Genomic DNA, 12996 nt, shown 5'->3' with positions numbered 1-12996 from the left:
CTACAGGAATGATGAACTAGGGCTAAATCTTGGGATGGTCCAGACCCCAAGAAACAGACAATGCTTCATGGGAAAAACATAAAGCAAAACAAAACAAAACAAAACAAACAAAACCTATGTAGCTCAGATTCCCAAAACCCCATCCTGGAGCAGCATTGAGAGTCGGCTTCAAACATCATACAATGTGAAGCTGTGGCGTGGCTTCCACACAAGAAACTGTGTCATCTAAAACTAACAAGGGGAAGGAGATGAGCCAGCGGCTGAGGGAGGCGCCCCGACCACTCACCCACCTGGATCTGCAGCACCGCCAGGTCGGCGTCAAGGGCCCTCTTGGTGGGCAGCAGCTTCTGTGTCACACAGATTTGTCTTTGCTTTTCGGCTATCTTCAGCTTCAGGAATCGGATTTTCTCATCCAGGACATGGATTTCGACATCGCTGTGGAGTTTCATCTTCTCTTGGATGTTTATTTTCTCATAAAAAATGCACACTTCTTCCTCACGCTCTATCAGCTGAACACCACTGCGGTCAAATTCAGAGCAAGGGTCTGAGTGGGTGCCGAGGCCTCTGTTTCATAGCTCTGTGATTCCCTCTGGCTTTGGGCTCACAACATACATCAACAAAACAGCATTTCAGAAGACAGTGCCATGCCCCAGTGGGTTGCTAGTTAAGCTCCACACACTGGATCTTCCTGGGGGTAGGACTGGCATCTCCATCCTAAGGCCACAGCTTGACGAGCCCTGAAGGTTTCCCTGGGGTAGGGGAGTTCGCTCCCAATATGAGAACAAAGCAAAACCCAAGGCTGATTTTTCTGCACATCTTTTTTGGGCCAAACTTGCCAAGCAGGGTTTAGCTAGAATCCCTAGGCAATGACCCTGGGAATGGAATTTGGGGGGGAGTGGCCAGGCCCATAAGATTCTGTGAAAAGTGAGTGTTCTGTTACCAGATCCTCAGTACCCTGCCCTTTGTAACCGTGCTGACAGGCACAGTGGGAATAACTCTCCTTGGGAGGAAGCCACGGCATAGACACACAGGGAGATCCCCCCCTCCCCCCCGCAGCTTTGGTTTAACCAGGGCCTGACTTTGACTTGTGCCAGGAGCCAAATAGGATTTTTTTTTTTTAAACCCAGAAGAACATTCATTCGCCTTTTGAAAACATTCTGTTTGTCAAGGACCCTAGAGATATTCCCACGGCGTCCGTATCCGTAACCACAACTGCCACCTTAATCTTTGCAAATCTGCCCTTCGCTCCGATCCTACTGTTGTGCAGCTGTGTTTGCGGCTGTGCCTGGCTGACCTTAGTTCTCCACCCACCCCGTCGGTTTATCTGTCAGAGCGGCTTCTTATCAAATACCCTCGACGACAAAAGCCAACCGTAAGGCTTTACCATCCAGTACCTTCGGGTGCTAGCACTCCAATGCTTTGTAAGAAATCCCACACGAATTTCATGAAATCTGAATTGTTTCTGAACGTCTCACCTGTCAGTTTCTCATAGCACCAACAGCCGTGGTGGGTGGCGCTGTTAAAGCCTCACCCTCCCAAGGGCTAGCTTGCAGCCTGGAGGAAATGCGCCCTCTCCTAAGCCTGTGTTACTTACGGGAGGATGGGCGGATGAGGACAAACACCGCCCAAATGGATAGATGTTACAGAGTGGACTCGCATCGGCTGATCCAGAAGGATTCACTGTTACCCTAGAGCAGTGGTTCTCAACTTGTGCGTCATGACCTCTTAGGGGGTCGTATAGCAGATATTCTGAATATCATATATTTGCATTGTGATTCATGACAGTAGCAAAATTACAGTTATGAAGTAATAACAAAGTCATTCTATGGTTGGGGTTCAGTGCGGCCTGAGGAACTGTGTTAAAGGGTCTCAGCATCAGGAAGGTTGAGAACACGCTGTCCAATTGTCTCAGAGACTTTGATCTTCCAAAGTCCAAGGCCTCCTTTTTGTTTCCCTTCTGAAGACAGTCTTTTTTGTTTTTATGCGCACAGCTCCCTCCCACGGGTAAAGAACATGGCTACATCTTGGTAGGTGCCCTGGGCACCCAGGCCCAAGCCCGTTCATGGCCCTTACAGAGGTGTCCAGGGCACCCAGCCCAAGCCCATTCATGGCCCTACAAAGGTGCCCTGGGCACCTGGCCCAAGCCCGCTGGTGGCCCCTACAGAGGTGCCCCGGACACCCGGCCCAAGCCCGTTCGTGGCCCCTACAGAGGTGCCCCGGACACCCGGCCCAAGCCTGTTCGTGGCCCCTACCATTCGTTTCGACGCTGGACGGCCTTCTCATACTTTTTGCGTAGCTGCACCATCTCCTCCTCAATGACGGTGATCATGCCGGCCAGGCGGTCCATACTGGTCAGCTGGGCCTCCTTCTTCTCCTTCATCTCCTGAAGCTTGGTGGTGATTTTGCACACGTCATTCTGCATGCTCTCCCTGATGGTCACGTTGTTGGAGTGCTTCAGCATGGAGTTCTGCAACTTCCTTTTAAAACAACGGCACAGTGGGGGGCGGGGGATCATTTTCCTCGGAAATACTGACGGTGTCTGCAAAACAAGCCTAAAAAGTGTGTCTTCCGAAATGACATCCCTGCACAGTGCTTTCGGGACTTCCTGCCGTGGGATGAGGATGCTGTCATTGTATCAACCTCTGTGCTACACTGTTGTGAAAGGGTCCTCTGCCATCTCTGTCAAATCTACATCCTTGTTCTGAGGATAGAGGGGCTTCTATGCCCACGCCTAATTGGACCTGAGGACTCAGCCTACGAGCATGGGTCAGGCTGCGTGACGTCACAGCCTGGATGTGGTACTTTAATTTCCTTCCAGGGAAGAATCTGACTAGGAAATTTCTCTTTCTCATGCCTTTCAGGTCAGGGTATTCGGTATTACCTTTATCAAAGTCAACTGGGCAATAGTGGCCAAGAGAAAAATCCACTTATGCCATCTCCATCTCCAGCGACTCAGGAGCTAACTAGGTGAAAGAGTCCAGAAGGTCTAGGCATAGGGCAAATATTCTTCCTGGGATTATTACATAGATGAACTCATTTAGTAACAAAAGATCCTACACAGTAACGACGAGGATCATGTATAAGGGAAGAGTCCAGACAAGTGGGGTGACATCCTGAGGCCCAACAGAGAGTGTCTGATGGAGCTGTGGGTTTAGCCTCCACGTCCTGCTCTCAGCAAATCTGCTGTGGGCTCCTGAATGCTCGTCACGTGCTTCAAACCCACAGCCAGGGGCGCTACCTAGGAGACCATTGTCTTCTGGCTTCACATGCAGACCATCAGATTTATACTTTTTTTTTCTTAATTGAGCAAATGTGAACACCAACAGATCATCACAGTAAGCATAGTTTTATGTTAGAGTTTTCCATTCATTAATATATGTGTGTGTGTGTGTGTGTGTGTGTGTGTGTGTGACTCTAGAAACCAGGAAGTGTGTCCACCTGAGAAGCACAGTGTGGGAATAGTCTTGCTCCCTGCCGTGACCACCAGGATCTTACAGACTGCCAAATCCACAGAGGACAAGGCTTTGGGAGGACTCTGGCTGTCTTGACTCTTACCTTTCTTGAGAGACAGCACTGTTCCTTAGAATTTCCAGCTCATTTAATGACATTTTGTGCCTTTCTCTGATCTCGTTTACTTTCTGATGAGCTTTGTGTAGGAGGTTGACAAACTTATTCCTTTCGTTTCTGATTGTGTCATAAAGTGCGGCAAACTCTTTAAGTCTGGAAAAAACATGAAGCAGTTTCTGAGAATTGAAAGATGAATATCGCCTTTCTCCAACCAAATAGCTAAATCATGACCAAACTCTTTTACCTCCGATGAATTTCATGTTTTCTCTTCTTGTGTAGTCTGATCTCAAGTTCCTTTGCTTTGATTTCCTTAATGACATTGAGATGTTTTTGCTGAAAGGTAAAGAATTATGTGTGAGATAAAACGATTAGAAAGCTCAGTGTGGCGGCTCATGTCTGCAATTCTGGCACTGGAGAAACCGAGGTAACAGGACTGCCAAGAATTCAGGATCAGCCGGTGATATATAGTAAGAAAACCAGCAATAAAAACCACAACGTAAGAGTACTCCAGCTGAACCCCACTCCAATCCCATCTGTTCATCCTTCCTAACCTGCTGGGCTGGACAGAGCTGCCCGGCCAATTGAGGGGATTCCCACTAATTAGGGCAGAAGGTACTCAAGCTTCAGGAAGAACTAGAGAGCCTGCCTGTACAGACAGGGTGGGGACGCTGGGGGATGATTGGGAGAAGATGACTGTAGACCACCCAGCCAGGACAGCGTTTCCAGAGGCCAACGACGAGGAGGAGGAGTTACAGGAAGTTTCACTAAGGTCGTGACCTGAGCCCTGTTCAAGTCCGTGAGACAGAAGCAATGGCTGTAAAGAGTAATTCCTTCTCCTGCTGTGTTTGCTGGGAGTCTGGGAGTCTCTTCTGTTATAACAGGCGCCATGCTGACACGAGCTGTAAGCTGTATATACATATATTAAAAAGAAAGCAGTTACACCTTTAACACCCTAAGAAAACTATACCAGGTGCTGAATGTGCTGATGATGGTCTTTGGAGAGGACATGCCTGGTGTCCTTTCTCGGGCGTAGGAAGCATCCGGAAACAGAGTGTCTGCTGGTAGCATGGTGGGGTGGTCAGTCACCCTCAGGGGCAGCATTTGGGGGTGGTGGTTTCAGTCACCATCAGGGGCAGCAGAGAAGACGGTATGGATACACTGCTATTTTATGTTGTATAATTTTCTGTGGAAACGGGCGTCGACAAGCTAGCCTTCAGATACACGAAACGCATAAAGCAGGTATAGTCTACGCTGTCTCTAATGGAGCAAAATCTACGCAGTCTTGTGGATGGCACCAATGTCAACATGAATCCCATCCCCATCCCCTTATGTATTTATAAAAGACATGTGGTTATTATATAAATTAATAAGATTGAATACCTTCAGTCTTATTAATTACAACTAATGTTTCAAAGAGTAATTCCCAATACGGAAACATCAAAGGGAAAAGCAATGTTTTCCCTTAGAATTTTCATATCTCAAAGAGAACCGTCTTGAGCTCTATTATGAATAAGTTCATTTAGTAATGAAGTTTACCTTATGTAGATTATTGTGTTTATAACATAAGGGTAGATAAAATAAGGATCAGATATTAGGACTGGTTAGAATTTGTCTATTTTGTCGAACAGATCAGTTCTTTTCTGGGAATAATGAAGTACACCTCTATAGTACATCTGAACTTGCTGAAAAGAGAGATTTTTAAGTAGGAAAGCTCACAGAAGTGGACTCTTCCACCCACAGCAGGTGCTTCTGAAAACACTGTTCTGGTTAACCCCACCCGGCCCCCTACTTTGGTGGCGATGACCTTCTCAAGCCTTGGCTGCCCCTCTTCGTAGTTCCTCACGGGACAGTGTCATCCCTGTCTGATTCCCAAGAGGCTATGCTCTCTCTCCTGTCCCCTACCAGCCCAGAGGTCCCATGGGCTCTTATTTCTGAGAGGCTCCTTTCCCGTTGCCAGTCAGGTGGAATTTCTCACTTCTCAGGTGTGACTGTGTCTAATTAAACAGGGAAAGAGGTGTCTGAGGAGCTGGATAATTGGCGGGGGGTGGGGTCTACGAGGCTACAACTTTCCCCTCCAGTCTCTGCTACAGAATCTATTCCATATTAGTGCCCATCAATGCTGTATAAGTGTGAGTTCTTTCTGGGGAATGAAAAATATCCCGCCCCTGCGTCCGCACAGAGAATGAGAACAAAGACGACACTCGGGAACAGCCAATGCCCAGGTCACATGACAAAGGCAGACACTCTACTGTAGTAATAGTTCAGAACATACTCTTTAAAATTATTATGATTAATTTTGAAACACAGTGTCACAGGCCACTGAGGCTAAACTTGAACTTACTGTGCACCCGTGTCTTCTATCTCTTGATTGCATGTAACACGTGCACGCTTCTATCTCTTGATTGCATGTAACACGTGCACGCTTCTATTGTTTGGCAAGAGGTCAAAGTGCACAGGCAGGCACTGTAGCCTTGAGCTGTCTCCCCAGTGTTTGCTTACTTTTAACCAAGAACCCCTAGACACAGCCCTTCTGTGGACTAACTGACTCCAGGTTAAAACGTTAGTTCCTGCTGCAGGAGGGCTTCATTCTCTGATATTGCTTGTGGCACTTTGTGGGAGTCGGGAAATCAAGGGGCAAGGCAACTAAGAGCATCCTTCTCTGTAGGATGCTCGCCTGATGATGTCCCATGCCCTGTTTCTAAGTCTGTGACTCCGCCCTGCAGATTTTCTCTGTGGCCTGTGCGCCTGGTAGCCCTGGCCCCTGGAGACGCCCACTTCATTCTTGTTGAAATCTCCATCTCTTCAGACCCTCAGTTCATGGTCATGTTTTTTTTTTTTAATGTCTAGACTGCTAACTATTGAGGTGTTTTATGTTTTGTTTTGCTTGTTTGCTTGTTTGTCAGTGTATGATTCAGTGTCCTTTAGAAAAAAATTATTGTTACTGACTTTGAAGGAAATTTAAAATCATCGCTTTCTAATTAGCGATGCGTTAAAACGAGGTTCCCTCAAACCTTTGTGGTAATTAATAGTGGCTATAAGAAAGCAGTTACCTGGGCCCTCAGGAAATCCTTGGACTTTTGTTCCCGCTCATCAGCTTTGAGCTGAGTCATTCGCCCCAGGTTGAACACCAGCTCTCGCAGGTTCTCTTGTTCCTTCAAGAGCTTGTTTTCCTCTGCGATCTGCTGCTCCACCAGCCTCGCTTCCACTTCAGATAGGCTTCTCTTTGGGAAAGGACAGGAGTATAAGTCATCTTCTGAAGGAGCACCGTAAGGCCGGCATAAAGCACCGTCTTCCTTCCGCGCTTGTCAACAGAGAGGGCAAAGCCATCCCAACTCTCTGCTCTGGGTTTCTCCTCTGCTGCACGGAGGATGCGAACTTGTGGGTCAGCGAAACCAACCTTGACCTTAGTGTGGTTTCAAGGGACTAGAAGGGCTTTAAATTTACGTCTTAAAATACTTAAATATTCAACAGCGGTTTGAATGACAAAGTTTGAGATTTGAAAATAGACATTGTTGAAACCAACTTTTAATACAATCAATAGTCCTTTTATTCGAGCAATCTTAATAGCCTGTAAAGGTTTGCCATGTCAAACACATCTTCAGGGGTAATGAACTTTAAGATAAGGACGGTGTGTGTCTGTGTGTGTGCTCAGTAGAGATTGACCACTTGGCTAGACGCAGATGATGATGATGATGATGGTGTGTGTGTGTGTGTGTGTGTGTGTGTGTGTGTGTATGTACGCTCAGCAGAGACAGACCACTTGGCTAGACGCAGATGATGATGATGATGATGATGATGATGATGATGATGATGATGATGGTGTGTGTGTGTGTGTATGTACGCTCAGCAGAGACAGACCACTTGGCTAGATGCAGATGATGATGATGATGATGGTGTGTGTGTGTGTGTGTGTGTGTACACTCAGCAGAGACAGACCACTTGGCTAGACGCAGATGATGATGATGATGATGATGATGATGGTGTGTGTGTGTGTGTGTGTGTGTGTGTACGCTCAGCAGAGACAGACCACTTGGCTAGACGCGGATGTTGTATGTGTATTCAGCAGTGATTGACTTGGCTAAGCATGTGTGAGGCACTACACTAAAGCCTCAGTAACCCTCCCCATTAGGAAGAAGTAGGCCCTTTGAAAGTAAGATGGCGCTCCAGCAGCACACACTACTTTACAAATGAATGCACATCACTTGTGCATGCTGTTATACACACGGATGGGTTTCACGGTGGCATCTACATACGCACACTACCACCCCCTCCCATGCCCTCCCATCGCTCTTTGATGTGCTCTTTGTGGAGCATTTAGAAACAGAGCTCTGCACTCGATCTGAGACAGCCCTGTGAATGAGTGGGGTGCTAACCTGCTGAGCCAGGTTCCTCTTAGCCAATTCAACTTCCTTTTGGAGGTCTCTCCTTCTCTCAGGCAACAGAAGGTCATCCTTAGGGATAGCTTCGATCTGGAAGTCAGAATTTAAAATAGGCTCTGTAAGGAAAATACTGTCCGATACCATACGCTCAACCCCAGTACACACTTTTGAAACTGGCAGGCAAAGCGTGATTCCTGATCACACAGGCACTTCCTACTCTGGTTACATTTTGTAAAACCAATGTGAAGTAAAATATGAAGATCTACCAAAATTACACAGTCTGTTAGCTACACACGTTTTGTCTTTTATAAGTAAATTTTAATAGCTGACATTTAGTGAGCAGCATCTAAACTTGTGGTGGTGTGGGGCCTAGACCCACGATTTTATTGACTCCTCACAAATGCCATGAGGCATCCAGCTGTTTGGGAGAAAGTGACAGACGGACTTGCCTCAGGGGTACAGGTGCAAACCCAGGTAGGCACTGCTCTGTATGACCGCTGCACACTTTGACACCCCCCCACACACGCTCTGACCCCCGCAAGCTATGACCCCCACAAGCTCTGACCCCCACAAGCTCTGACCCCCACACATTCTGACGTCTGCACACGACACACTCTGACCACTGCACCCCGCACACTCTGACCACTGCACCCCGCACGCTCTGACCACTGCACACCACACACTGCACCCCGCACACTCTGACCACTGCACCCCACACACTCTGACCACTGCACCCCGCACACTCTGACCACTGCACCCCGCACACTCTGACCACTGCACCCCACACACTGCACCCCGCACACTCTGACCCATCCCACACACTCTGACCACTGCACCCCACACACTCTGACCACTGCATCCTGCACACTCTGACCACTGCACCCCACACACTCTGACCACTGCACCCCACACACTCTGACCACTGCACCCCGCACACTCTGACCACTGCACCCCACACACTCTGACCACTGCACCCCGCACACTCTGACCCATCCCGCACACTCTGACCACTGCACCCCGCACACTCTGACCACTGCACCCCACACACTCTGACCACTGCACCCCGCACACTCTGACCCATCCCGCACACTCTGACCACTGCACCCCGCACGCTCTGAACACTGCACCCCGCACACTCTGACCACTGCACCCCACACACTCTGACCACTGCACCCCACACACTCTGACCACTGCACCCCGCACACTCTGACCACTGCACCCCGCACACTCTGACCACTGCACCCCACACACTCTGACCACTGCACCCCGCACACTCTGACCCATCCCGCACACTCTGACCACTGCACCCCGCACACTCTGACCACTGCACCCCACACACTCTGACCACTGCACCCCGCACACTCTGACCCATCCCGCACACTCTGACCACTGCACCCCGCACGCTCTGAACACTGCACCCCGCACACTCTGACCACTGCACCCCGCACACTCTGACCACTGCACCCCGCACACTCTGACCACTGCACCCCGCACACTCTGACCGCCTACACTTCTATCATTACACTTCTACTGTGTTAATTTGTACTTTGGCTAGTTTGGATAAAGGTTTGTCTATTTTGTTGATTTTTTCGAAGAACCAACTCTTAGTCTCATTGATTCTTTGTATTGTTTTCTTTGTTTGTGTTCTGTTAACTCACTATTGTGGGATTTTTCCAGCTTCTTTATGTAGGTGTTTAGTGCTATGAACTTTCCTCTTAATACTGCTTCCATTTTGTCTTATAAATTTGGGTGTATTGTGTGGTCAGCTTCATTGAATTTTAGGAAGTCTTAAATTTTTCCCTTTATTTCTTCCTGAGTTTTGACAAAGAAGCAAAAGATGTAAAATGGAAAAAAGAAAGCATATTTAACAAATGGTGCTGGCACAACTGGATATCAACATGTAGAAAAATGAAAATAGACCCAGATCTATTGCCACACACAAAACTCAAGTCCAAATGGATCAAACACCTCAACATAAAACCAACCACACTGAACCTTATAGCAGAGAAAGTGGGAAGTACACATGAACACATCGACACAGGAGACCACTTCCTAAATATAACTCCAGCGGCACAGACACTGAGAGAATCAATTTATAAGTGAGACCTCCTGAAACTGAAAAGCTCTGTAAAGCAAAGGACACGTTCACCAAGACAAAATGACAGCCTACAGAATGGGAAAGATCTTCACTGACCACACATCAGACAGAGATCTGATCTCTAAAATATACAAAGAACCCAAGAAACTGGACACCAAAAGATCACATAATTTAATTTAAAAAAATGGAGCACAGACCTAAACAGGTAACTCTCAACAGACAAATCCTAAAGACACTTAAGGAAATGCTCAACATCCTTAGCCATCAGAGAAATGCAAATCAAAACAACTCTGAGATTCCATCTTACACCTGTAAGAATGGCCAAGATCAAAAACACTGATGATAACTTATGCTGGAGAGGTTGTGGGGTAAAGGGAACACTTCTGCATTGCTGGTGGAAATGCAAGCTGGTACAACCCCATTGGATATCAGTGTGGCAATTCAGAAAATTAGGAAACAACCTTCCTCAAAACCCAGCAATACCACTTTGGGTATATATCCAAAGGATGCTCAATCGTGCCACAAGGACATGTGCTCAACTATGTTCATAGCAGCATTGTTTGTCATAGCCAGAACCTGGAAACAACCTAAATGCTCCTTGACCAAAGAATGTATAAGGAAAATGTGGTACATTTACACAATGGAGTACTACACAGTGGAAAAAAATAATGACACCTTGAAATTTGCAGGCAAATGGATGGACATGGAAAACATCATATTGAGTGAGTAAATCCAACCCAGAAAGACAAATATATGTGCTCACTCGTAAGTGGTTTTTAGACATAAAGCAAAGAAAACCAGCCTACAATTCACAATCCCAGAGAACCTAGACAACAAAGAGGATCCTGAGAGAGACACACATGGATCTAATCTACATGGAAAGTAGGAAAAGACAAGATCTTCTGAGTGAATTGAGAGCATGGGGACCATGGGAGAGGGTAGAAGGGGAGGGGAGAAGAAGGAGGGGACCAGGAAAAATGTAGAGCTCAGTAAAGGCAAATTTAAAAAAAAGAAAGAAAGAACCAGGAAAATGGGGAATTCAAAAGAGAAAAAAAGAGACAGAATGGATATGATCGTATTGCATGGTATTTGTGTGTAAAATTCTCAATAAAAAAAAAAGAAAGGAAGGAAAAAAACCTGCACATATTACTCCTTCAAACAACCTGAAAGAAAAACTAGCTTGGCCTTACTGTCTACTACACCCTCTGTATACTGTATGCTGTATACTGTATACGGCACCGTCTGTATACTGTATGCTATCTACTGTCTACTGCACCCTCTGTATACTGTATGCTGTATACTGCACCACCTGTATACTGTATACTGCACCGTCTGTATACTGTATGCTATCTACTGTCTACTGCACCTTCTGTATACTGTATACTGCACCGCCTGTATACTGTATACTGCACCGTCTGTATACTGTATACTGCACCCTCTGTATACTGTATACTGCACCCTCTGTATACTGTATACTGTATACTGCACCCTCTGTATACTGTATGCTGTATACTGCACCCTCTGTATACTGTATACTGTATGCTGTATACTGTATACTGCACCTTCTGTATACTGTATACTGTATACTGCACCCTCTGTATACTGTATGTTGTATACTGCACCCTCTGTATACTGTATACTGTATGCTGTATACTGTATACTGCACCCTCTGTATACTGTATACTGTATGCTGTATACTGTATACTGCACCCTCTGCATACTGTATGCTGTATACTGCACCCTCTGTATACTGTATGCTGTATACTGCACCCTCTGTATACTGTATACTGTATACTGCACCCTCTGTATACTGTATACTGCACCCTCTGTATACTGTATGCTGTATAGTATATACTGAAAGGCCTAGAGTCTAGGCCCTTCCCAAACTGGCTATTCCGTTACTTTTCTACCCAATCAAAACAAAACATTTGGCCAGTCTTGGGTTAGAAAAAGAGGTGGGAAACATTAGGGACCACCAACAGTCTAACAGGATAGTGCATCCTCAAATTGCCACCCACTGCTACCTTTTCCTTCTCTTTCTACTGAGAGCAAAATCCTAGTGCTCTTTGAAAGAGAGAGCTAGGCTTAAAATCCTAGATTTTGAGGTTTCTCACACCTACCTCGAGTAGAAGCCTTTGATTCAGGGCTTGAGTCTGAGTAAGCGCCTCCAAGGACACTTTCAGCAGTAGCTCCGTCTTCTTCAGGTTTCGGAAATCTCGCTCTTTCTCCCTTTGCTTGCGAGAAAGTTCATCATGGTAGCTCTGCTTGTCAATGAGGCAGTTTCGAAGATTAAGGTCCAAGATCCCTCTGTCCAGGTCAAGGGCAAAGGGGAAAGTGATGTCCCCCGCTGTCTTATCAAAGACAGCACACTCAAGGGGATACAGAGACCTTTTCATATATAACAACCACAAATCCTGAACAATGCCTACAGTAGCCAGTTTGGGGTATTGCTCTCATTTAGAAATATGATCCTATAAACTCCCCAAATGTAACGACAGGCTGGGGAGACACAGGTCTCAAGTTTCCTTAGATTTTCCCTAAATGTACGAAGTAAGGCTGAGAGAAAAGTTCAGTGGTAGAGCAATTACATCCCAGGACTGAAGCCCTGGGTTCAAACCCTGAACTTAGGAAAGTCGGGGGCTAGGGAGATTCTGCAGTTGGTAAAGCGCCTGCCTCACAAACATAGGGGTTGAGGCCCCGTATCCATGTAACCAGCTGTGAGTGGGAGAGCCCATTTGTGATCCCAGTGTGGAGAGGTGAAGACAGTTCCCCGGAGCTCACTAGCCAGCCAGTGTAGCCCAGTCAGGCAGTCTAAGGTCCCAACCCGATGAGAGACTGTCTCAAATACAAGAGGGACGACAGAGATTGTGCCCTCTGGTCCCTACACTCTAGTGAATACACATGTGTGCACACTTAAAAGTAAAGTGCTCCAGTAGGGAATCCCACCGGGAA

The 12996-nt window shown here is 46.8% G+C and overlaps 1 protein-coding gene across 1 annotated transcript in view; it reads right to left on the bottom strand.

Moving 5' to 3' along the window:
- The window catches only part of LOC121458607 (coiled-coil domain-containing protein 146-like), a 102127-nt gene that overhangs the window by 10653 nt on the left and 78478 nt on the right, over nt 1-12996 (bottom strand). Inside the window, exons 8-14 of the mRNA XM_041667923.1 lie at nt 12165-12351; nt 7941-8036; nt 6618-6788; nt 3812-3900; nt 3556-3720; nt 2253-2477; nt 291-519 (exon numbers count right to left, since the gene is read on the bottom strand). Coding sequence (XP_041523857.1) covers nt 291-519; nt 2253-2477; nt 3556-3720; nt 3812-3900; nt 6618-6788; nt 7941-8036; nt 12165-12351 — 1162 coding nt within the window. The remainder of the gene's footprint in view (nt 1-290; nt 520-2252; nt 2478-3555; nt 3721-3811; nt 3901-6617; nt 6789-7940; nt 8037-12164; nt 12352-12996) is intronic.

The sequence above is a fragment of the Microtus oregoni genome, unplaced genomic scaffold, assembly GCF_018167655.1.
Source record: "Microtus oregoni isolate MIOR12 unplaced genomic scaffold, Mior012 000018F_ref0000195, whole genome shotgun sequence".
NCBI lineage: Eukaryota > Metazoa > Chordata > Mammalia > Rodentia > Cricetidae > Microtus > Microtus oregoni.
The sequence above is the reverse complement of the archived record's forward strand: the minus strand, read 5'-3'. Positions and strand labels throughout refer to the sequence as shown.